Consider the following 22,404-nt stretch of genomic DNA (forward strand, 5'->3'; position numbering starts at 1 on the left):
CCCATCTTCCCTGTTCAGTGAATCCATACAGGTGAGAGTAAGTAGAAAGTATATACCTGCCCTTGTAAAATGGAGCTGCAATTTGCAATTTTCCGTGCTTGGAGGAACTGTGTAAGGGAGATGTTTACAGAAACGAAAAAGGGCAGAAGCATTTGAGAGGAGGAGAAAATTGTGTCACCACTCTTAAGTGCGATTAAATTGTCATGACTCGGATGAACTACAAACTACAAAGCTAGAAAAATCTGATATTTAATCTGATATTTGGAAAATGGATGGATGGATGGATGGATGGATGGATGGATGGATGGATGGATAGATGGAAGGACAATTTCAATGTGATGTATAAAAACAAGAGTGATGGTGGTTATGTAGACATTTATAAAGCAATTTGTAAAAGGTCATTTCTTCCCCTTATTCTTATTCCTCTTGTACTGCTTGAGTGAAATTACTGTTTGTGCTTCCCTGTAACAGCACTGCCTTACTTTCCTTTGGCAGAGTTCAAGATGAGCATTAGTGACTTCCTTAGTCCTTCTGATATTGCCGCCGCACTCCAAGATTGTCAAGGTAAGACAAAATTGGGGTAAATAAACTAAGATCACTTCACTGGATCAGACCAAGAGCTCAGATGCAGCCTAAGACTGTTTTTGTGAGTCTTCAATTGAGAAATGTACAAACAAGGCTGAATTTCCAGCATCTAATAACCAAAAGCGGGACCACTCTGGTAATGAAGTAACTATCAGGTAATCAATTTAGAAGGTGTCTTGCACCTTAAATGTGGCCTTATTTCTTCAGGATTGGTGGAGGGTGGCATCTCATCACTTTTTGCCCTAAAACATCACTTGAATCAAGAGATGTTTCTCTGAATATGCAAGATTCTATTATGGTGATCGGGCCAACAAGCAGGACTTGAAACTAATAATTTTTTTTTTGAGGGGATTGGGTTTAGCATGTTGGAAGAAGTATGTGCAAACAAAATCTAAACCCCTTGCACTCAGAAGTTTCATAAGCTGAGCATCTTTAAATAATAGAATGCATACGATGAGGATGGCGGAAAGGAAGATGATAGTTATCCTTTCTCCAAAGATCTACATTACAATGGTCTTTTTCCCTTCTCCTCTTAGCTCCAGATAGTTTCAACCACAGAAAATTCTTCCAGCTCAGTGGTATGTCCAAAAAGAGTAGCAGCCAACTCAAAGATATCTTCCAAATCCTAGACCGCAATCAAAATGGATTCATTGAAGAAGAAGAACTCAAGTGAGGATGCTCCACAATTTTTTTCTCTCCTTCTCCTCTCATTTTCTATATACGGAGTAGGTACAATCCTATGTGTTCTTACTTGGGAGGAAACCCAAGTGAAGTATTTGGACTTTCCTTCCTAATAGGCTTGTCTAGAATGGTAATGAATGTCTCTGCTTTCTCATTTGTAAATCCTAGAGGCCTTCATTTAAAATTGCATCTCCACAGTGAGAAATCTTTCAACGTAGGAAAGCAAACATCTTTGAATTTGAGTTATAACCTTTTTATAAGAACATTCCTTTAACTCTTTGCTCTACCCATATTATATACTTATAACTCTCATCATAAATCAAGAGATTTCAGAGCAACAAAATGTTAAAAGACTTAATGGAAAGCCATCTAACAAGACAAAGTACCAAATGATCTGGGGCTTTGTGTGGCACCCCTAACACCATGAACTCAGCTCAAAAGAATACCATCACATGAAATTGCTTTTCTTCTCCTCTCCCTAGATATTTCCTCCAGAGGTTTGAGGTTGGGGCTCGCTTGTTAACAGCGACAGAAACTGAAAAATTTTTGGCGGCAGCAGACCATGATGGAGATGGAAAAATTGGGGCTGAAGGTATGAGCCCAGTTGACTTGGATTTGTTCTATCACGCAGTCCCTCCTGAATCTAGAAATATGAGGAAATGCAATCAATAAATGGTTCTTTTTGGAAGCTGGGGGAGGAATGGAATCATTGCTCCAGGCACCATATACGGAGGAGCTCCTAACCAAACTCTGGTTTCAAAATGTGAATTGAACAGATGGATTGAGATGATTCATTCCTGACAGTAAAGCTAAGCTGTAGAAAGATGTCTCCAAGAGTCATTTGGGTAGTTTGAGATGTTTTCCTGTTCACTGGGAATTCTTTAGCTTCAACAGAGAAAACGTTCAACATTCTGCCCTGGTCCCCTTGGTACCCATGGTGGAAAAAAGGTTTCCGAGTACCCCATTTTCAACAGCGGTCAGTGAAAAATGCTAACAAAGTCAACAATAATCTGTGTCAGGAGTTTAGAACTCCTTCTGGATATGAAAGTTCAGTTTTAGTAGGATAACTATTCCAGCTGAAGAACTGTAGAGAAATCCACACAAAATTTTCCAACTGTTTCTCTTTTTGCTGCAGAATTCCAGGAGATGGTACAGTCCTAAAGCACTGGAAGTAGCCTTGTGTGATGGAAGAACTTGTGCTGCTCTGAGAGTTCTCTTGAAACTTTCAAACCCAAGGATCCTTTCATTATGTTTTTCCCCGTCCAGTTGTGTGCTACTATTTCTAGATTTAATTCTCCCAGGCTACTGAATAAAGATAATTTGTGCTAGTGTAGACTTCAGTCGTTTCCTCTGTGATACAACATACAGATGTCTCTTTTGAGTAGCGGCATCTGTTCTTCTAAGTCAGGATGGGAACTGTCTTCCCAGATATCCTATGCAAGACGGGGTGAAAAAAATGAAGCTTGGTGACCCCAAGCAGGCTGCCAGCATCTCTTTTGTGGCTTCTAGAAGTGAGCCAAAGGTTTTTGATGTATTTGTGTTTTGTTGGGTGATTTTAAAAAGTGGTATGGATTCCTTAAGATTCAGTGATGCTTTAGGACCCTATTTTGCACTTTAAAATATCTGAAATTCCCTCCATATTGGCCCCTGGTATTCATTTCTGGAATGCAACTCTCACATAATGAGCAAGGCCTGACAGAGCTCCTGAGCACACAGAAGTTTCGCAGGCCTGTGCTAAGGACTACTGTCTATAATACAAACACAGGTAAGGGTTGAGCATGTGCCAAGATCTGTCTGAAACAAAGCTGATATCAACAATGCAAAGGAGAATGGCATAAAAGTCTTAGGGGCACTTGCACATTTCAAGCCCCAAGACATTTTACCAATTCTCCTGTGCAATGACCCAATTAATGGTTGGGTTCATTTGCATTCCCATAAGTGAAAGCCAAAACCAGTAGCGTGCCTATCTGTCAGCTTACATTCATACATTCATTCACATTAAATATGCATCTGCTAGAGGGTTCCCCCATGCACCCTCTTGAAAGTGAACCTTTATGTATTTACTAAAACTGGAACTTCAGCATGACTGAAATCTCTCTCTTTGGCAGTGACAGTCATAATTCTTGATTGATTGGTTATGTGCTATCAAGTCGTTTTTGACTCCTGGCAACCACACAGATAGATTTTCTCCATGACAATCTGTCCCCAACCTGGTCCTTCAGCTCTTCCAATGGTGCCCCCATCGCCACTGTAACGGAGTCCATCACCTGGCTGCTGGTCATCCTCTTCTTCTCTTTCCTTCCACCTTTCCCAGCATCAGAGCCTTCTCCAGAGAGCTGGGCCTTTGCACAGTGTGTCCAAAGGAGGATAATTTGAGCCTGGTCCTTTGTGAGAACCCTGGGTTGATTTGTTTGATGACCCATTGCTTTGTTTTCTTGGCTGTCCACGGCCTTCTCAGAGTCTTCTCCAACACCAACGTTCAAAGCCATCAGTACTACTCCTCTCCTGCTTCTTCAAAGTCCAACTTTCGCTTCCATACAGGGAAGACCACGGCTTGCACGGTTCTGATCCTTGCAGGCATAGACACATCCCGGCATCTCAGTATCTTTTCCCAGGCCTTCATGGCTGCTCCTTGGCATCATTCTTGACCCCCAGTTCCTTGACAGCGGATGCTCAAACCAAGAAGGCAGACGCCATAGTTCTTAGCACATCAACTTCTCCTCGTAAGCCGCCTGGAGTCCCTTGTACAGAGCATTTGATTAATCCAATAAATACATAAATAATGCCAGTTACTGCAAAGACACGACAGACCCGACTTAGAACTGAAGCTGAGGCTCACGCTGGCGGGTCAGCGAAAACCCCTGGGGATTGACCACATGAATTCCAGCCCGTCTGGAACTGCAAGCAGCCAAGCTTGGTAGGAACCCTCGGCAGGATTCCTCGGCCATCCATGACACTCCTCGGGTGCCTGGGCTATGGGGGGGCTTCGGGCTTTCCGGCCCTTGGAGTGAGGCCTTTCCTTTCTTTCCATCTAGAGCAGGGTCTCTCAGCCTCGGCCCCTCTAAAATGTGTGGACTTCAACTCCCAGAATTCCCCAGCCAGCCGTGCTGGCTGGGGAATTCTGGGAATTGAAGTCCACACATCTTAGAGGGGCCGAGGCCGAGAGACCCTGCTCTAGAGGGCCGCCCGGGGCGGCTGCCTCCTCCTCCAGCCGGCCCGATGCGGGAAAGGTCGGTTGGCGGAACCAGGCTCCGGGCTCAGCCGGCCGCCGCGGCTCTAGGTTGGCCCGGTTAGGCGCGCGAGCGCGCGGCGGCACGCCGGGACAGGCGAGGCCGGGGCTCGGGGCGGCGGGAAGGCCGCTGGCAGGGCGGCTGAGGAAGAGGCGGCGGCCGCCCCGCGGCTGCCCCCTGCCGCTCCCGAGGCTGCTGTGCTCCGCTCCGCTCCGCTCCGTTCCGCCCGGCAGGATGGCGGCGGCGGCGGCGGCAGCGGAGGCGGGGGCCGGGCCCGAGAAGCTGCTGGCGCCGGCCCTGCTCGGCTTCTTCGTGTACAACCCGCGGCTGGGCCCGCGAGAGGGCGAGGTGGGCGGCGCGGCGCGGCGCGGCGCGGGAACCTCCGAGCGAGGGCCGGGGGAGGCCGGAGGGCCGGCTGGGCCTTCCCCGGGGGCGGCTCTCCCGGGCCCCGCCGAGCCGGCGGAGGGGGAGGCGGCCCTTCTCTCCGGACAGACCCGCCAGAGATGGAGGCCCAGCCGGGCGGAGGGAGGGGAAGGAAGGGAAGGGGAGGGGAGGGCCTCCAGTGGACCCAGAGAGAGGGGGGGGCTGTGTGTGTGTGTGGGGGGGGTTGGGTGTGGGGTGTATGTAAAAAGTGGAGATACATAGATTGGGGGGGTGTTGTGTGTAATCATACGTAAAATGGGAAAAAGTATAGGGGTGCGTGTGTGTGTAAAAGTATAAATACCTAGAGAGGTATATGTGTATGTGCTGGGTGTAAGCACACGTTCAAAAGTATAAATGCATAGATATATGGGGGTATATGGGTCTGTATATACATGCAATATGTGAAAAAGTATAAATGCGTCTGTACATATGTGTAAAATGGGAAAAATATAGATACATAGAGAGGTATATGGTGTGTACACACATGTAATATGTGAAAAGTAAATATAGATAAACATGCACGTGTGTACACATGTAAAATGTTAAATATACATTTGTGTATATATGTGTGTACACATTAGAATATGCTAAAAAGTATACAAACATGCTTATATGTGTACACATACATGATATATAAAAACAAAAGTGTGTGTATATATGTAAAATGAAAAATTATAGTTATGTGTGTGTAAAGTAGAAATACATAGAGAGGTATATGTATAAACACATGTAATATGTGAAAAAGCATAAATATAGATAGGTGTGTGTGTTGTGTGGACACATGTAGAAAAGTATAAGTACATAGCTATATGAGTATATATCTGTGTAAAAAAACTATAGTATATACTATAAAAAAAGTATAGATAAAGCATGTGTGTGTATAAATGTATGTATGTGTGTGATATGTAAAATTATTATTATTTGATTTGTATGGCTGCGTATCTCATCTGAGCAACTGGGCAGCTCATAAAATGTTATATATATATATATATATATATATATATATATATATATATAAGTGTGTGTGTGTGTGTATTTGTATACATATGCAAATGTTAAAAAGTAATCAGAAGTGATCGTCCTGATCGAAATATAAACCTGTTGCAGATGCTGGATTCTCAGGGGCCACTTATATACCTATATATGTATGTATTTTGCTTATCATATCCCAGGTATACAGTTTAAAAGGCAGTTCAAAAAGGGAGATAAGCTATGAGGATGATGGGGAGAAGTTAATATAGACAGCAAAATGTCTGAATATATAGATTAAACGGTAAATGAGAAGCCTTCATAGCTCATTCCTATAGTACATATTTTCTTTAAGAAGTCTTGCAGACTCCTTTTTTAAAAAATCTCATAGTTACATTCCAGAGTGATAGCATTTTAGCACAACATATCTTTTAAGGGCCCTATTCATAGATTTGTGAATTAATTTAAAACAGGTTAATATGTAAAATGCAGTAGGTTGTGAAGACCTGCATTTAAAGGTGTTTGCACAGATATATTTAAAGTAATGAATTAGGTGTTTTTTTCCTAACTTCAGGAAGAAAAGAAGATTCTCTTCTATTACCCAAACGATGTAGAAAAGAATGAAAAAATCAGAAATGTTGGATTATGCGAGGCCATTGTTCAGTTCACAAGGTACAACGCTTCGTATGTCTGCATGTCTCGTATCTTATTTATTTGTAAGAAGAATCAAAACTCACTTGGCTCTTTCCAGATCAAAAAAACACTTTGCCCAGGTGATGGTCAGACTAGACCATCCAACCCTGTAATTTTCTCAGTTATACCTTCCATGACTTGATTTACAGAAATTGCTTGTTCTGTGTTCATACAAGATTTTTTTCACACATTAACATCCCCAAACAGGCATCCGTGGGAAACATGGGGAAGAATGGTGGCATGAACCTTGGCCAAAAATACTAAATTGTCTCCTTTCCGTGATGATGTCACAACACATCTCATCTTGATGTTCTTGAGGCTCGTTACTGATGTTACTGATCCCACATTTCACCTAAGACAATATACTTACTTCCTTTTCTACCTGATTCGTTTTGTGCTTCCAGCAAGCCTGTGAAAAAAAGATGCTAGAAGGATTATAGGACTAAAATTGTCCCGTGAGTTTCTTGCTAATTAGGGATTAAACTAAATTTACCCAGTCCATGTTGGTTTTGTTTATATATTACTTTGTTTATATATTATTTAAGCTAGGAGGTCTGAGCGTGAAGAACCCAATGAGATTAACAGTTTCTTCCTTTTTGAGACTTCCTCTTCCTGTTGACCATGGATAATCAAGACAATGGATTATTTTGTGTTAAATTCAGACTTGGGGTTATGGCTAAATATGTTCTAATAAGGCAGGATTTATCAGCCAGCTTGAAAACTGGTTTCTAGTTAAATCTACATTCAGGTAAAGCCAACTATAAAACATGAAGTCGTTGCCTGTTCTATCTGCAGTTTCTAGAAATCTGTTTGATTAATTCAGGCAATTTGTTAGTCAATTTTATGTGTGTTGGAAGTCATTCAGTGTAGTGTAAAAATTAATTAAACATTGTTCTGATCAGAGTTGTTCACAGGTTAAAAAAAAGTTAAGATGGTGCCTATGAGGCACATTAAACAAAGGTGGAGCTCCAATTGCACTGTTACAGTTGCCATCTTAATTTTGGGGACCATACCTAGTGGACATCCCTGGTCCTAATGAACAGTTAAATTATGCTCATTCGTATATTTTTTTTCCTCTTAGGACCTTTAGTCCTACAAAACCTGCAAAATCCCTACATACTCAGAAAAATAGACAGTTCTTCAATGAACCGGAAGAAAATTTCTGGATGGTTATGGTATATAAATACACGATACTATTCTTTTAAGCAATTTCTTTGTAATTTCTTGAATGTCCGTCAGATTTTTATACCCTTCATTTAAGCTGAAAATGTCTCTAGAACGATTTACAGATGAGTAATTGAACAATCCATGCTGTCAGACTCCAAAGGAAAAAAAAGGATGGATAGGAAGGGGGAAGGAAGCAAACACAGGCCCCATTTCTTAGTTAGAATTGGTGGATGTAATGGAAACAGTTCAGGAGCCTGAAGGAATAACTGTTGCTGGATGACAATTTGACAAAGCCAAAAGTAGTTGGTCTTTCAATAGAACCAATAGAAAAATCTCCTCCTCTTCTTCTTCTTGCTCTTCTCACTTGTAAATTAACTACAGGAAGAGAAAAGCCTGATTAAATTGATTGCTTAAGTCTTCCCCTCCCCTTCCCCCTCCCTCTCCTCCTCCTCCTCCTTCTTCCTGTTCTCTCAACCTTCTCAAAAGAACCTACAGAAGGGAAAACATGCAAAACAATATGGCTTGAATGAAACAAATATAATATACATTGTTTTTGAGTAGCAGTATGGCTAAACCCTAATAAAAGAGCAAAGCAATAAACGTTAAAAACACGTCATGTTTTAAGGCCTATTGAAAAAAGTGGGAAGGCACAAAGCTTGATGAACGGCCCAGAGATCAGTGCCTTAAAAAAAAAAAGTAAACCATTTTGCCTGGACTTATATCACCAGTGATGAAAGGGAGGAGCATTATGTCTTGAATTAGGATCTGGGTAGACTCTTTGAGATAATCTGATCCTTTAAATGGTGTTTGGAGCAAATGGATAATTGATGTAGCTAGTATAATACAGATGTTAAGAAATCCAGCACATGTACTTTTTGCAAGGTTTTCTAATAAAAAGATATTCTGAAGCTTTTGAAAAGAGAAACCATTCTCAATTATATGTTTTCCCCTTTGCATTTATGTCCTTGGATGTAAACGTAGAAGGTCTATATTAAGTTCTTTTAAGCGATCATTTAGTTTTAAAATACTAAATCGGTGTTGGACGTTTTTATGATGTGGCCATTGGCCTTTTTTGTGTGTGTAAATTAATTAACAAAATGAGATGCATTCTTGGAGATTTTGTTCCTGTTTTTTAGTTGATTCTCCTTTGTGTATTGTTGATGCTGCTGTATATATTGATTACCTTGAAGAGAGCACTAGCAATTCCAGATGATTACATGAAGCCTGTTTTTTTCCATTTTCAAGGTTGTACGGAATCCAATGATCGAAAAACACAAAGATGGGAAAGCTGTCATTGAATACCAAGAAGAGGAGTTACTGGTAATAATTAACTGTCGCATTGGAAATGTTAGCAAATACGGACAGGTGTTATTTCCCTCTCTTTTATGACGTGAACACTTCAAGACTTGCCTTTTCTGTCCTTTCTCCTAACATTTGTAAATAATTTCTGAAGTTCTGTACTCCAACATGCAGTGGCCTCCCCTGTCTTAGCTTTTAAAAGAAGAAAATTAAGCAGGATAGTAATTCAAGATATTTATAGGACCCAGGTGGGAAAAGCTGCTCTCTGTGGCACTTCTCCCACTCTCAGTTTTATTTGGTATTAAAATCTTTAATGCCCTTGGGGTTGGTCAGTTTTTCCTCTTGCATGTTTCTGCAGAGATCAAGCCATTTTAGTGGTAGCATTGTAGGGCTGGGCTCACCCTAAGTGGAAATATATGGGATAAACAAGTTATGATGAGTGTAACTAATACCTATTCAGAAGCCAGACCCGCTGATTGTGGTTTTATTGCATCTGGATCCAGTCCCATTGGAGCTGGTTTTCATGATTTGTTAACTTTTTAATTTTTTAACTTTGGTTAACTTTATTTTTTAACTAACCCTGGGCGTGGCTGGCACCCTGATGACGCTCCCCAAGCCTAATATTTGCTAGTTACCATCAATCCTTGGAATATACTTATTTATTTAGGACTATTCTTATATTGTATTTTTAATTAATTTTATCTTTTCTGTAAACTGCCCAGAGTCGCTTTTTAACGAGATGGGCAGTGACAAGTTTGATATATAAAATATATAAAATAAATAAACAACTTATTTTCCCTAGAAAGGTTTCTTTTCAAAACAGCGGGTATCTAACGGTGCAATTTGGAATCCCTTGGAGCGACTTTTTTCGCTTTGGCATACGGTTTGAGAAAGAGACTGGGGAACTCACCTACACGTACAAAATGTCAAAGAAGACTCCTCATTTATTGATTGCTGGGAATGTGCTGATCAGCAAAATATTTGGTTTTTTTGGAAAATAAGCCTATGTAACCGAATGCATCTCTGTTCAAAATATTTGTCTTTGTGTCATTCTTGTAATAACTCCTTGATTCTGAATATCTTACAGGACAAAGTTTATAGTTCGGTGTTACAGCAATGTTATAACATGTACAAGGTCAGTTTTACTATACTTTTTGTTACTTAGGCTAGAGTGGGTAAAACAGCCTTTACTTCCCTAAAGTAAAATTGAACTAATACTTCGCTCCAGTTTTTCCAAAGCGTGGGCAGCAGAAATATGTCTTCAGGGCCGAATATTTACAGATACTTATTCAGTAGCACATTTCTTTCATAAGACTTCTTGTCCCAAACTGCTTATATTTGTGCCCTCCTGACAGCATGCAGATTAAAAGAAGAGCTTATAATCTAGTATGTTGTAGAAAGAAAAAGGAGGAGAGGACAAAATAGGGATTATTTTGGCAAGACAAATGACAGCGGTCACTTAGTTTTCTCTAAAATGTCAGACTGATCTTTTGGGGTTGTTGGGTTTTTTTGAACATGTTATAATTAGCTGGCTGTTGTCTGAATCAGACATGATTTTTTTTTTATAAGAGTCCATTATATTCATCCTCCAAAGTTTGAGAAGGTGCAGCTGGCTAGAAGAAAAAGAGATGCTTTCTAAGCAATTGGGTGCTGTCCTAACACTGTATTCCAAACTGCTTTCCATTCAAAAACAGAGGATGATAGGCACAAACTCCAGAGTTTCTTGTGCAGGTTCAGCCTTTTGCAGAGTTGGTTGGCTCTTGGTTTGAACCACGGTTTGACACTAGGAGAATAAGCCTTGAAGAACTTTTAAATTCCTAATGCTTCATCCTCTGCTTATATGGTCTGATGTCTTCCCTTCCTGGTTTTGCGGCCACCTAGCTCATTCAAAACGGCAAGCTTATGTTGCCAATTGCTCTGGCAGTTGGGGGAAAAATGCCTTTTCCCAAGTAGTGATAATCACTGTGGATTGCAACAGGCTGCAAAGGGAATGAATTCATGAATAAAATAATGTACTGTTAACTCTCATACGTGCATTATTTTTGCAATACGTTAGTTAAGGGGGAAAGATGTCACGCATTAGCAATCAGAAATATACAGTGTTTGTCATCTGCTGGAAGCCTTCTGCAAATAGACTCCTAAGTGCTATGGAACCATTATTCCTAAAATAATGAAGTGTATTATTTCCTTTGAATCCCGGAAGCTGGCATTACAGGACCAACATTACATTTTCTTGGTTAAATGTTTATATCTTGAAAAACAAAGTGTGGATTAAGTGATAACTTAATCACCCCATTAATTTTTTTCTCTTGAAAATAATGATTAGCTTTTTAATGGCACATTCCGAAAAGCCATGGAGGATGGAGGCGTACGAGTTCTGAAAGACAGGCTAGAGAAATTCTTCCATCGGGTAAGACTTTTCCCCTCTTTTTATCTGAACAACAAGTGGATGTTTAAGACTTTGGCAGTTTATTTACACTGGAGCCTCTGCTGGAAAGGCATAATGGGTTCGGGTGGGTGGGTGGGTGGGGTTACTTAGAACCTTGGCAAATTCTGTAGTAAGAAGAGTGGTAATATCCACTAGATTTTTAAAAATTTGGTCTCTTAGTGCTTACTTTCTCCTGTAGCTGTTTATTGGGAGAACATTGATTAACTGATTAAGTGCCATCAAGTCAGTGTCTACTTTTAGCACCACATGGATAGGTTTTTTCCCATGATGATCTATCCCTAACCTGGTCATTCAGGTCTTCCAACGGTGCACTCAGCACCACTGTAACTGAGTCCCTCCACCTTGCTGTTGGTTGTCCTCTTCTTCTCTTCTTCCACCTTTCTCAGCATTAGAGCATTTTCCAGAGAGCTGGGTCTTTGCATAATGTGTCCAAAGTGGGATAATTTGAGCTTGGTCATTTGTGCCTCCAATGAGAACTCTGGGTTTATTTATTTGATGATCCATCGGTTTGTTTTCTTGGCTGTCCATCGTATTGTCAGGAGTCTCCAACACCAAAATTCAAAAGCATCAAAACCCTTTCTGTTGTTTCTTCAAAGTCCATTGGGAGAATATCCTAGGTATTATTTTGCTTGCTGTCCCTTAAGATGATGAGAAAACCCAGCACAGTCTTGGAGATCACAATTTGTGAACATCTTAGAACATACCAGAGAGCACTATGGGTGATCTCTAAACTAATTGCTTTGATGCTGAACATAAAATTTTGTCTGTAGCAATTTTAAAGCTAAAGAAGGAAATATTACTAATGTAGCATGTAACTTTTTAAAAAAATTCAAATGATAGTTACTCCAATTCAGCCATCACTTTTCTATCAGTGCAGTAGACCTTTCCTTTCTTTTTGAAGACTTTGCTTCAGACAAGGATGCTTTGAGTTGCTGATCGTGCTTTTCTCTCTCATACATCACACCGTGATTTTGTTTGGATTTGGTTAATCTGCCAGGTACATTCAGCCAGTCGTTGCTTATTCAGCAAGCCATGGTTAATCCGTAGCTTAGTGTGATGTGTGAACCCAGGCAACATGAAGTTGATCAGAGGAGTTAGAGCGTTGAGGCACAGCAGCAAAATTAACTAGGTTGTCTAAGTTCAGATATTTTCTTCCATTTGTTTTCCAGTACTTGCAAACGCTCCACTTACAGTCCTGCGATCTGCTGGATGTCTTCTGTGGAATCAGCTTCTTTCCATTAGATAAGATGACTTACTTGAAAATCCAGTCGTTCATCAATAAAATGGAAGAAAGCTTAAGCATAGTCAAGTACACAGCCTTCCTCTACAACGATCAGCTCATCTGGTGAGTACCAGAATGCCTTTGAGGAGCTTAAGCAGATGGCTATCGTAATGGAATGTGAAATACACATGATACAGGATGAAGTGGGGGGCTTGTGTGCAAACTCATATTGTGTAGAATCTCCCTGGGCACGCTCAGCATTCTTCCCTGCACACGTATGTCTCTGACATAAAAGTAGGAATGTGCAAAATGTTCTGCTTCCACGTGAGCTAGGCATAAGGAAGAGAAAAGTCCCCTATATTTCCCAGGTTCCAGGATATATTAGTTCTCTGTCATGCCACCCTGTTGTCCAAATGTGACTTACACTCACTCTAAAGTTCTTAATCCAGCTGTCTTCTAATCTACCTTCTGCAGTCAATGGGATGGCCCTTTGACTTTTATGCTACCCAGATTTAATGCAAATTTAACTATGCAAAATCTATACTATCCAGAATATCCTTGGCTTTTTCATGTGTATGGTTTTTGAAAACACTTCTCTTTTATGCTGTTCCCCATCATGTTTGGAACAACTAAAAAAATCAAATTGACACCAGCCTAAAATATGCCTAAGAGAGTGGATGGACTTAAACTTAAACCAAGCTTAAACCAGACTTAAACCAAGGAGTCCACCTGAGCAACTACAGCCATTTTGCTTGCTCTCAGATAACTTCAGAATAGAAGGGGCCTTGAGAAATAAATATATGCTATCTTGACCTCTTTCTATGAAGGACAGCAAGATAGAATTTTTTTTTCAAAGAATTGGCTTAGAGGACCAGACAAAACGTGTGACAAGCAGCCACCAGGGCTGTTCCAGATGTTTATCTGGGGGGAATGAAATGAGAGTGGTGGAGGAGCAGCAGTAAGGGCCAGTGTGGAGGGCTGACATTTAATCGGTATATCTGTGCATATTCGAGATTGTGCAGCCAATTCTATTGTTCAGCCTACCCCATGTGAAGAAGTCCTTCCTTTTGTGTCAGTCTGGAACTGTCCACGATTCAGCTTCGTTATGTGACTGCAGGGTTCCTGTGGTATGACAAAGGGAGAGCAAAATTTCTCTGTTCATTTTTGCCATGCTCTTCACAACTTAAGACAGCTGTCAGGTATAACTCACAAAAAAAGCTTGCCTTTATTCCCAGCTAAAAAGCATTAAATCTAACATTTCCTCAAAAAGGTTGGTAACAAAGGAACCAAGCAGTTTTTGAACATGGGATTAGCTGAATAGCAGCAATTGTTTCTGACATGAGGGCGTCATTGTGGCAACTTGGTGCAAGGAAAAAAGGAAGAAATATATATTTCTTTATCCTATTCTCAGCCTCCCAGAATCTTAGTCCTTTCAAATGTTGAAGAACATCTTCAGTGTTGAAAGAAAGAAAGCACGTGCAAAACCTTGAACGGTAGCCCATTTTCAACACGCTCTTTCGACCTCATGCTGAAAAAATGTTGCATTTTAAACAGAAACGAAGGAGTGCCGGCAGTTTGCGGCCATCAATGTAATTGAAACCGGGGGACTTTTCTTCAGCTGTGTTTGCTTTCAGGGTGTTTATTGACACGGCACAGCTGTCCTGCGCCTCCCGTTTCATTTTCAGAGGAGCATCTCGAGGGCTTCCTATTCAGAAGTGATTAAGGAGCCGAGAGAAAAGGCTTAGATAAAAAGCAGTCTACAGAGCGCTATGTAAAATAAGTACCAATTAGAAGGGGATTCGAAGAGGCTCCTCCAGCTTTAATATAAAACATTGACTTCAGATTTGAGGCATTTGTTTTACTTCAGCTTTGCCCATTAAGACCAGTTGCTAAATGTAGCAGGAGCGTATAATTTAGGGCCCTTTCCTTATATGGGGCCCTTCTCAAGCCCTTCCTTGGAAATTGGTCGCTTGTTGGCGTGCCTCTAGGTCACGTGGAAAGGATGGCTCCGTCTAGCTAGCACAGAACCAAGAAGTGCAGATGGTGAGATTTTGACAAGTGTTGGGGGATCCTTCTTTTCACTTCTTGGTGCTTCACTCAGAGTGGTTAACACTACTGTGCCAAAGGCAATACATATTGGAACTTATTTGTAGAACATGCAAGCTGAAGCCAAGCAAACATGGGAAAACTTCTCCTTCTGAGATCTTGAGCAGCTGCGGTCAGTTAAAGAAGAGAGCATTAAGTCCAAAACCAGTTGTCTGACCCAGCAGGCCTAGACAGATTCATGGAAAACCTTTAATTGCTTGAAAGAGTTGACAAGCTGAAACATTAAGGATACTTTAAGGTAGCCTTTTTAACCTTCCAGGAGTGGATTAGAACAAGAAGACATGAGAATTTTGTACAAGTACCTCACCACATCACTGTTTCCAAGACATATGGAACCTGAGGTGAGTTGGGTGCCCTGCCTTCCACTGGAACATGTGGTTTCTCTGGTTGAAAGGGAAACAATTTCATGCACAGGTTTCATCTGCTAAAAGAAATCAAAGCTTTCCTTGACTATTTCTTCTGTTTCAGTTGGCAGGAAGAGATTCCCCCATACATGTAGAAATATCTGGAAATCTACAGCACTATGGAAGGTAGCTGTTCCTTATCTCTTGTTTCTTTTCATGCCCTATAGAGCGTTCAGTCTGAGACCCCACAGTCCTGTTTTGTACCCCTTCCCACAACCCCAGCAGCAACTGCTGAAAATCGGCAACATTGGTTTCTGCCATTTTTAAATAGCACAAAAACTAATACAAGGCTAAGAAAGCTTAACATAGTTAAATGAACAACAACAAGGCCCTCCCCAAACAGAAGAAAACTGAAAATCCTGGCCTCTCCCCATAGATACAGCCTCTCCCACTTTGCCCATGATTGATTCCCCACCCAATGCTAAATGGCAGCCAGTTACTGAAGATTGTCCATTGCAGCCTAGCAGTGGATCATTTTGGTTCTCATCAGGGTCTGATTTGCTTAATCTGCTAATATTTATCAAAGATTCCTGTATATTAAAAGCAAAGAAACAGAGAAGTAATTGAGTTGGGTACCAGGTCTATAAAATGAAGATAGATTTGTTGGGTTATAAAACTGGTTTCTTTTAAGATTTGGGCTGAGGTCTAATAGTTGAATGCGGAAAGATCCTGTCTTTGTTTTTTAGGTTCCTCACTGGACCTCTGAATCTGAATGACCCAGAAGCAAAATGCAGGTTCCCCAAAATATTTGTTAACACAGAGGATGCTTATGAAGAGCTTCATTTAATTGTGTATAAGGTAACCTGTTTAATTTTTCCCCCTTCACCATAAGATGAAGTGATACTCCAGAGCATTCATAATATTCTTGGATGGAAAGGGGTTGTGCCCTAGAGCAGTGTGGAAGAAGCCAGAAATTGCTTCAGCTGATAACTACCTGGTGCGTCTTGGTGAGGCGTCAGTCCTGTGCTTAGCTTATTTTGAAGTGAATTCCGCTGAAGTTAGAACTACTTTTTAGTGAGCACATGTACATTGGGCATCAGGTTTTTCTCTCTTTCCAGCAGCATTCTGGAAAATCTACCCATGCCCCAGGTTGACAACACCTACCTAAGGACAGCCAACTCTCTCAACTACCTTATATTGTAGAAGACAAGCTGGTTGCCAGGACCAGAGTTTACGAACTCCTAACTTTAAAGATATGGTTGAACTAGTAGTGGCTTCAAAAAAATGACTTCTGTTGTCTGTTCCGTTAATGTTCCTGAAGTTGCAAGATGGAGTGAATCTGTCTCCTCCAAGGAACTCTAGATTATGTCATTGTCCTTCCAGATCACATAGGAAAAGCGTTAGTGGTAAACCATATAGTTTGTAATGGCAGATCTCAGATTGAGCAAAAAATTGTTGTTTAATGAAAACAAGGTGCTGGATCCTAGGAAGAAGAGTTGAAAATTTATGTTTTAGATCCATTGCTAGTCAGAGCTAAGTAGCAACAGCTTAGATGATGAATTCTTCTGGAGCATGGCTGGCTGGGGAATTCTGGGAGTTGAAGTCCACACATCTTCAAGTGGCCATGGTTGAGAAACACTGTTCTGGGGGTTATAGTGAACCTGAGGTGATAAGCCTATGCTTGTTGGTTTACAACTCCAATCGTCTTCACCCAATGACCATGCTAGCTGGGTTTGATAGTAGCTGGAGCCCAATTTTGGGGAGCACCAGAACTACCCCATCCACAATCTAAGTTATCCTTTCATCCCAGGGGAGCATCCTCAAACCAGAGGTCTTTTTTATGCCAGCTTGCGCCAACATTCTTAAGCAATAGAGCTGGACGCAACTTGATATTAACGGGATAGCTAGAAAATTGCCGGTATGATCAATGTTTTGTCTCTTCCAGGCGATGAGTGCAGCTGTCTGTTTTATGATTGATGGTGAGTATCAAATAATAATCATTGAAATAACTGTTCCTGTCTCTGTTCCCTAAATCCCGTCATTTGAACATTCTCCATGGTTGTTTGGGTATTAGCTGTGATAGCATGTTCTCTGTCTGTAAGATTTCCAGAATCTTGTAATGAAAGAGCTGTTTGAACTACTTCCTGAAAGAGAAGAGGATACCATTTTTGTCTTCTCTGAGAGCCATAGTGTGCCAGTGAGTCATCAAAGAATAAAATCTCAGTAATGAAGTGAAGATTTGTCTAAACTGGGGCAGCCTGTGGTCCTGGGACTGTGACTGACAAAACCACTGTGCCGTTTCCTATTTCTTTGAACTCAGGAACATAGACACCGTAGCATAAATCCTAAAATAAACATAACAAAGGTTTTGGGGAAAAAATTCCACCCCTGAACAAATCAAACAAAACCCAGATCTCGTTAGTGCCCTTCAGTACAACCTTCATCACATGATCTGCCAAGGCACCTTGGCATTGATTGAAACCAGTGCACCGTGTGTCTGTGACTTGCGCCACTGCCTTATGCGTATATCATTGTAAGGCCTCGACCTTTCCTCAAAGCCATTTTGATCTGCCTTCCGTGTTCAGGGTGGCAGAAGCCTCACCATTCTTTTTCCCCCAACTCTTTCACAGCCTCTGTGCAGCCTACGTTGGATTTCTGCCGCAGACTCGATAGCCTTGTTGGGCCTCAGCTTACCGTACTAGCTTCGGATATATGCGAACAGTACAACCTCAAGAAAAGGATGTCAGGGTTGGCTCTCTTTTTGTTTTCTTCCTTTTTCAGTTTTTTGGGAGACGGCACCTTCTTAACGAGAAACTAGTATTTAGAAACGTCAGGGATGTTTTTCACTACACACTAAGTTTCAGTTGGCAAAGCAGAGGGTGGTTCAAGATAAGCATTAATGGAAGGGCTCTCTCCCTCTTTTCAATCCTCCCCCATATTGTCCTGAATAACAAGTAGTAATCCCGCTCTGTTCTCCACCCCAGTGAAGGACAGATAAACCGTTGATTTCCACAGTGGGGATTGTTTGCAGGTTTTGACTGAAGTTGACATGGAGAGCAACCTTGTTGAGACCAGCATGGATTATAGATTGCGTGCTTGGCTTCATTCCCATCCCAGGTTGATAAATAAACAAACCAGGAACTCTGGGAGGGAGCCAGACTGCAGATGTATGCATAGTCCTGTGAGGTCGCAACAGTATATTTCTTGGAGAAGCAAAGAATAGCCCTCCACCTCACTGTGTACTGTATGGTATCACAGTTCTCCTCTCCTGCTCCAAGATCATAAAATAGAGTTGGGTGAGATGCATGCATCCAGTGATGAGTTATGGCGCAGGCCGAGGGGCAGTAAAAGTAGAAGTCTAGCCTTTTCTCCTAGCCAGATGTTGAACAGTGATGGTAGAAAGCTAGGCTTTCACTGCCAACAGCTGGAAAGAGCTGGAACTCCTAGCTTCCTGAAGTTGGTTGAAAAGCTAGTGAGGTTCTAGCAACGCAGCAGGAACATTCTCCTGCCAACTCCAAAATTGTCTCAGGGCCTGAATCCCTTTTGACCTGATTCTCATCCTCGGGGTTAAAGAGGATAATTCTGAGTTTTAGGAGAAGAGTTGGCCCTTGTTGTTTCTAAAGAGATGAGGAAAACGGGGGAGGGGTGGAAGAAGTCATAAATCATTTGCGTGTTCTCATACTAAAACAAAGGAGGCTTCCCTCACTTGTAATCTTTTCTTGGATAATCTGAGATAATTAAGAGCTCTGTGTACGTGAATGTATAAAAATATAGTCCACTGAAGGGAACCCCCTGTGTTAATTGCAAATACACAAATGCAAACAAATCTTCAAAGGGAAGTGTCTAACTCAAGAGCTTCAGGTTGTATGTGCTCCCCAAACTTCAGGCATGGTGCCCAGAGACCTCTCAGCACTTTTTTCCAGATTGTAACGTCCATGATTAAATTCTTGAATCATCACCTTAGGGATGATCAGGTAGTGAACAAGTCAATTTTCAGCATGGCTGTTCTGAGACAAGGCATTTGTGCCCATAACTGAAGTGACCCATTAATGGTGCCTGAAGATTAAAGCCATGAGAGCTTTTCTGATTAAATCTGCCTTAACAATTTAATGTGGCAGTATATTGGGAACTTGATACTATACAACTTCTTTTGGTAAGAATGGAGCTGACGATACAATGGAAGCTAAGTTGGACCTTAAAGTTCTGTGTCATATTTATTGTGAGGGAAGCATAACCTACAGAATTCCAACTACAGAAAAAAATTTAGAGCTGTGGATCATAACATTAGACCCAGCCTGTTTGTCAGAGAAAAACATCTGTAATGTTTTATAGCTATCAGACTAACCAGCTCCTGATTTTAGCGGGAGTTTGCTTGTAAATGTTAACATGCTAAATATATTCGCACTGTGTCCTAAGCCATGAATTTTTAAAACAGTTTGTTGACTATGTGACTATGTGAGAAGTAGCAGGATTCACACATCCTACTTCCCCCAAACAAACCAGACAGTGAGTTTATTCCTAAACTCGACAGATTCTGGTGGTTCAGTAGCTGGCAGGAACAAGTGCAGAGTATCAGAACAGCTGGCTCTTTCTTACCCTAAGGAAAACCCTTTCTGAAATACCTGAAATGCATCTTTATCCTGTTTACAAAAAGAGCTGCAGTGTCTCATTTGATCTCTCCCTTTGCCTCTTTCTTAGATCAGAGAAGGACCCTCAGTTTAAATTTATCTACTTCAATCATATGAATTTGGCAGAGAAAAGTACCATCCATATGAAGAGAACTTCAAGTTTCTCACTCACATCAGTCCACCCTGACTTGATGAAGATTCTTGGCGATATCAACAATGATTTTACTAGGTGATTTACCCTCTTCCATCTCCATTATTTATCACTCTCCTTGTCACTTCAGATGCAGGGTGAATGATATTTCTTTTTTGTCCTGTTAAAAATATCCTGTTTGTACATGACTATCTTTTGTGTCTTTTACAATTTAATCGGCATTTCCGACAGTGCCAGTGGGCATCAAGTACGTCTCGGAGTCTTATCTGGAAAATAAAAGGGGTGTGTTTTTGGTTAGTTCTTCTTGCATATGGGCGTTTCATGCTCCATTGCGACAATTATTTTGTGAGGGTGCCCGAAATGTTGAAAACTGCTGTCTTCATTTATAGTTGCCAAGAAAATGCTGTGGATGTTTTTGTTTAATCATGAACTGAACTTGCTGACTATTTTAATGTCCTTTTTTCCCCGAGTTTATTTCTAATTGAGCTTTCCATACATCTGAAAATCTGATCTTCTTTTTTAAAGGGTTGACGATGACGAAGAAATCATTGTGAAGGCCATGAGCGACTACTGGATTGTCGGCAAGAAGTCTGATCAGCGGGAACTGTATGTTATTTTGAATCAGAAAAATGCAAACTTGATTGAAGTGAACGGTAAGGAACTCTTAAAAATGTAGGCCTTTAATATGACTGGGGAAAATATTAGTCACCTGCTCATTCAGTGTCATTTTCCAGATAGAACCATGGTTATGAAGTACAAGAAAAGAGCAATGAGGAGGTTTATCAAAGCTTCGATGCAGGAGAAACAGAAGGAAAGGCAGATAAGTTAGGCAGGCCTAGAATTTGCATTTGTTTCAGTTACGAGCTCTTAAGATCTGGTATCCCTAGAGCAGCTCTTCCCTGATGTTACATCCACCAGATGTGTGGAGGCTATGATACCCCTCCTAGCTTGGGATTCTGGGAATTGTAGTAAATCTCAGTCAAGGAGGTAGATTACAAAGAGGTTGTGCCAAAGATTTTTAGCAGACCTCATTAACCGGCATTCACTGATCATCTTTTTTATATTAAGCTGAGCTTTTCTGAGTTAGCACAAAGTTTTGTGGTTGCCTAAACCAGTTCTCAACCATGGCAACTTTAAGACATGTGGATTTCAATTCCCAGCTGGCTGGGGAATTCTGGGAGATGAAGTCCCAACATCTTAATGTTGCCAAGATTGAGAAACACTGGTTCACCCAAGGCTGTTGAACAGAGTTTGCACACTCTGTAAGAAGGCACTTATGCTAGAAGGAATGGTATTCTCATTCAGTTTTTTGGGGTGGCAATGACAATAGGTATAGTTCCTGGGCTTTTTTAGGCTGCCCCTCAAAAATAAATTAACGAGCAAAATTAAAAAATGATTTGGAACCACAGAAATAATTTATCAGGCAGCTTTCAGGAAATCTGCTAAAGATATGTTTATGTCCTACTGTTGGCAACTTGTCAACACTGAGTACTTCATTCTTTTAAGCCTTAAAACTCATTCTTTCTCCCCCTCAGAAGAAGTAAAGAAACTTTGTGCAACCCAGTTCAACAACATTTTCTTCTTGGATTGATCAGCCAAGGGTCTCACTCATCAAATATGGCTTTAAGACTTCCAGAAGGCATAATCTGTTTACAGGGACCAGTTATTGAGTCATGTTACTGACTGGCAAAATGACAATAGTAAAGCAATACTTGCTTTGTACGAATTGACTTTCTACGAAAACCATATCCTCTCCGATCGTATCGTTTTTTAGATTTTAAAGTATTTATGTGCAAATTGATTAAAATTGGTCCAAATTAAATATGTGTCATTCCTTGTCTCTGTTCGGCGTTGTGTAACTATTTTACTGGAATAATAAAATTTAATTGTTACCATTTTAATCAACTTTCTTCCTCTTTCTGTTCTTCGGAATAAAATAAACACATTTTATAGGTAGCATTCTGATCTTGAGGGATAGCGTTGTGATGTTTTGATGTCCTAGAAATAATTTGTCTTCTTTAGGGAAAGTGAAATAAACTCCAATAAGGACATTCCAGAGTAGAAATCAAGACCACAAAGGATAACTGCAGAAAAAGTGATGGAACTACTGTAAGTAGTGTTAGAATTATTCTCAGCATTAGTTAATCCATGCAGAAAACATTGATTAATTATGTACAATAGCAGAACTGCCACTGTAAAGAAAAAGGTAATTGTTTTTAGAAGATGCAAACATGAAGCCCACTCTTCTCTTAGAAGAAATATTTTATCTCTTAGATGGCCCTGGCTATCTGCAACTTTTATAAGTTGTCTTTTCAAATCCAGCTGTCTCATTTATGGGGTAGCAATGGAGTTTCCATTTTAAAACTTTTTGATTAAGTGCTGCAGCCGGGCTGTGAAAATAACTTTATCCTGAATTGCACCAACAAGTGAAAGGCCTTCCACATGCTTGATCATTTC

General features: G+C 40.9%; 2 protein-coding genes across 3 annotated transcripts; both read left to right on the forward strand.

The window, feature by feature from the left end:
* The first annotated feature begins 503 nt into the window (after positions 1-503).
* On the forward strand, positions 504-2,427 carry LOC103063714 (parvalbumin, thymic CPV3-like). Its single transcript, XM_007425156.1, has 4 exons — positions 504-564; positions 1,122-1,254; positions 1,749-1,858; positions 2,402-2,427. The coding sequence occupies exons 1-4, from the start codon at positions 504-506 to the stop codon at positions 2,425-2,427; spliced, it is 330 nt and encodes a 109-aa protein (XP_007425218.1).
* Positions 2,428-4,526: 2,099 nt separating this feature from the next.
* On the forward strand, positions 4,527-22,061 carry CCZ1 (CCZ1 vacuolar protein trafficking and biogenesis associated). Of its 2 annotated transcripts, none has more exons than XM_088148062.1 (15): positions 4,527-4,844; positions 6,463-6,560; positions 7,663-7,756; positions 8,994-9,068; positions 10,135-10,182; positions 11,374-11,457; positions 12,666-12,841; positions 15,084-15,165; positions 15,293-15,354; positions 15,915-16,026; positions 17,114-17,147; positions 17,799-17,916; positions 19,867-20,025; positions 20,473-20,600; positions 21,970-22,061. In XM_088148062.1, the coding sequence occupies exons 1-15, from the start codon at positions 4,731-4,733 to the stop codon at positions 21,981-21,983; spliced, it is 1,398 nt and encodes a 465-aa protein (XP_088004188.1). In that variant the 5' UTR covers positions 4,527-4,730; the 3' UTR covers positions 21,984-22,061. The 2 variants fall into 2 exon arrangements, with proteins under 2 accessions (XP_088004188.1, XP_088004187.1); XM_088148061.1 differs by lacking the exon at positions 21,970-22,061 and adding an exon at positions 21,483-21,769 and having other exon boundaries at positions 4,530-4,844.
* Positions 22,062-22,404: the final 343 nt, after the last annotated feature.

This window comes from Python bivittatus, unplaced genomic scaffold (genome assembly GCF_059951505.1).
Source record: "Python bivittatus isolate LINGU-HERP-01145 unplaced genomic scaffold, Pbiv_v1 ctg000560_np1212, whole genome shotgun sequence".
Taxonomy (NCBI): Eukaryota; Metazoa; Chordata; class Lepidosauria; order Squamata; family Pythonidae; genus Python; species Python bivittatus.

Coding starts and splice junctions, on each gene's coding strand:
- LOC103063714 (XM_007425156.1), top strand. CDS start 504: ATGAGCATTAGTGACTTCCTTAGTCCTTCTGATATTGCCGCCGCACTC. Junction 1,255..1,748: donor ATTGAAGAAGAAGAACTCAA/GTGAGGATGCTC, acceptor TCCTCTCCCTAG/ATATTTCCTCCAGAGGTTTG. Junction 1,859..2,401: donor TGGAAAAATTGGGGCTGAAG/GTATGAGCCCAG, acceptor TTTTTGCTGCAG/AATTCCAGGAGATGGTACAG.
- CCZ1 (XM_088148061.1), top strand. CDS start 4,731: ATGGCGGCGGCGGCGGCGGCAGCGGAGGCGGGGGCCGGGCCCGAGAAG. Junction 10,183..11,373: donor AATGTTATAACATGTACAAG/GTCAGTTTTACT, acceptor AATAATGATTAG/CTTTTTAATGGCACATTCCG. Junction 11,458..12,665: donor TAGAGAAATTCTTCCATCGG/GTAAGACTTTTC, acceptor TTTGTTTTCCAG/TACTTGCAAACGCTCCACTT.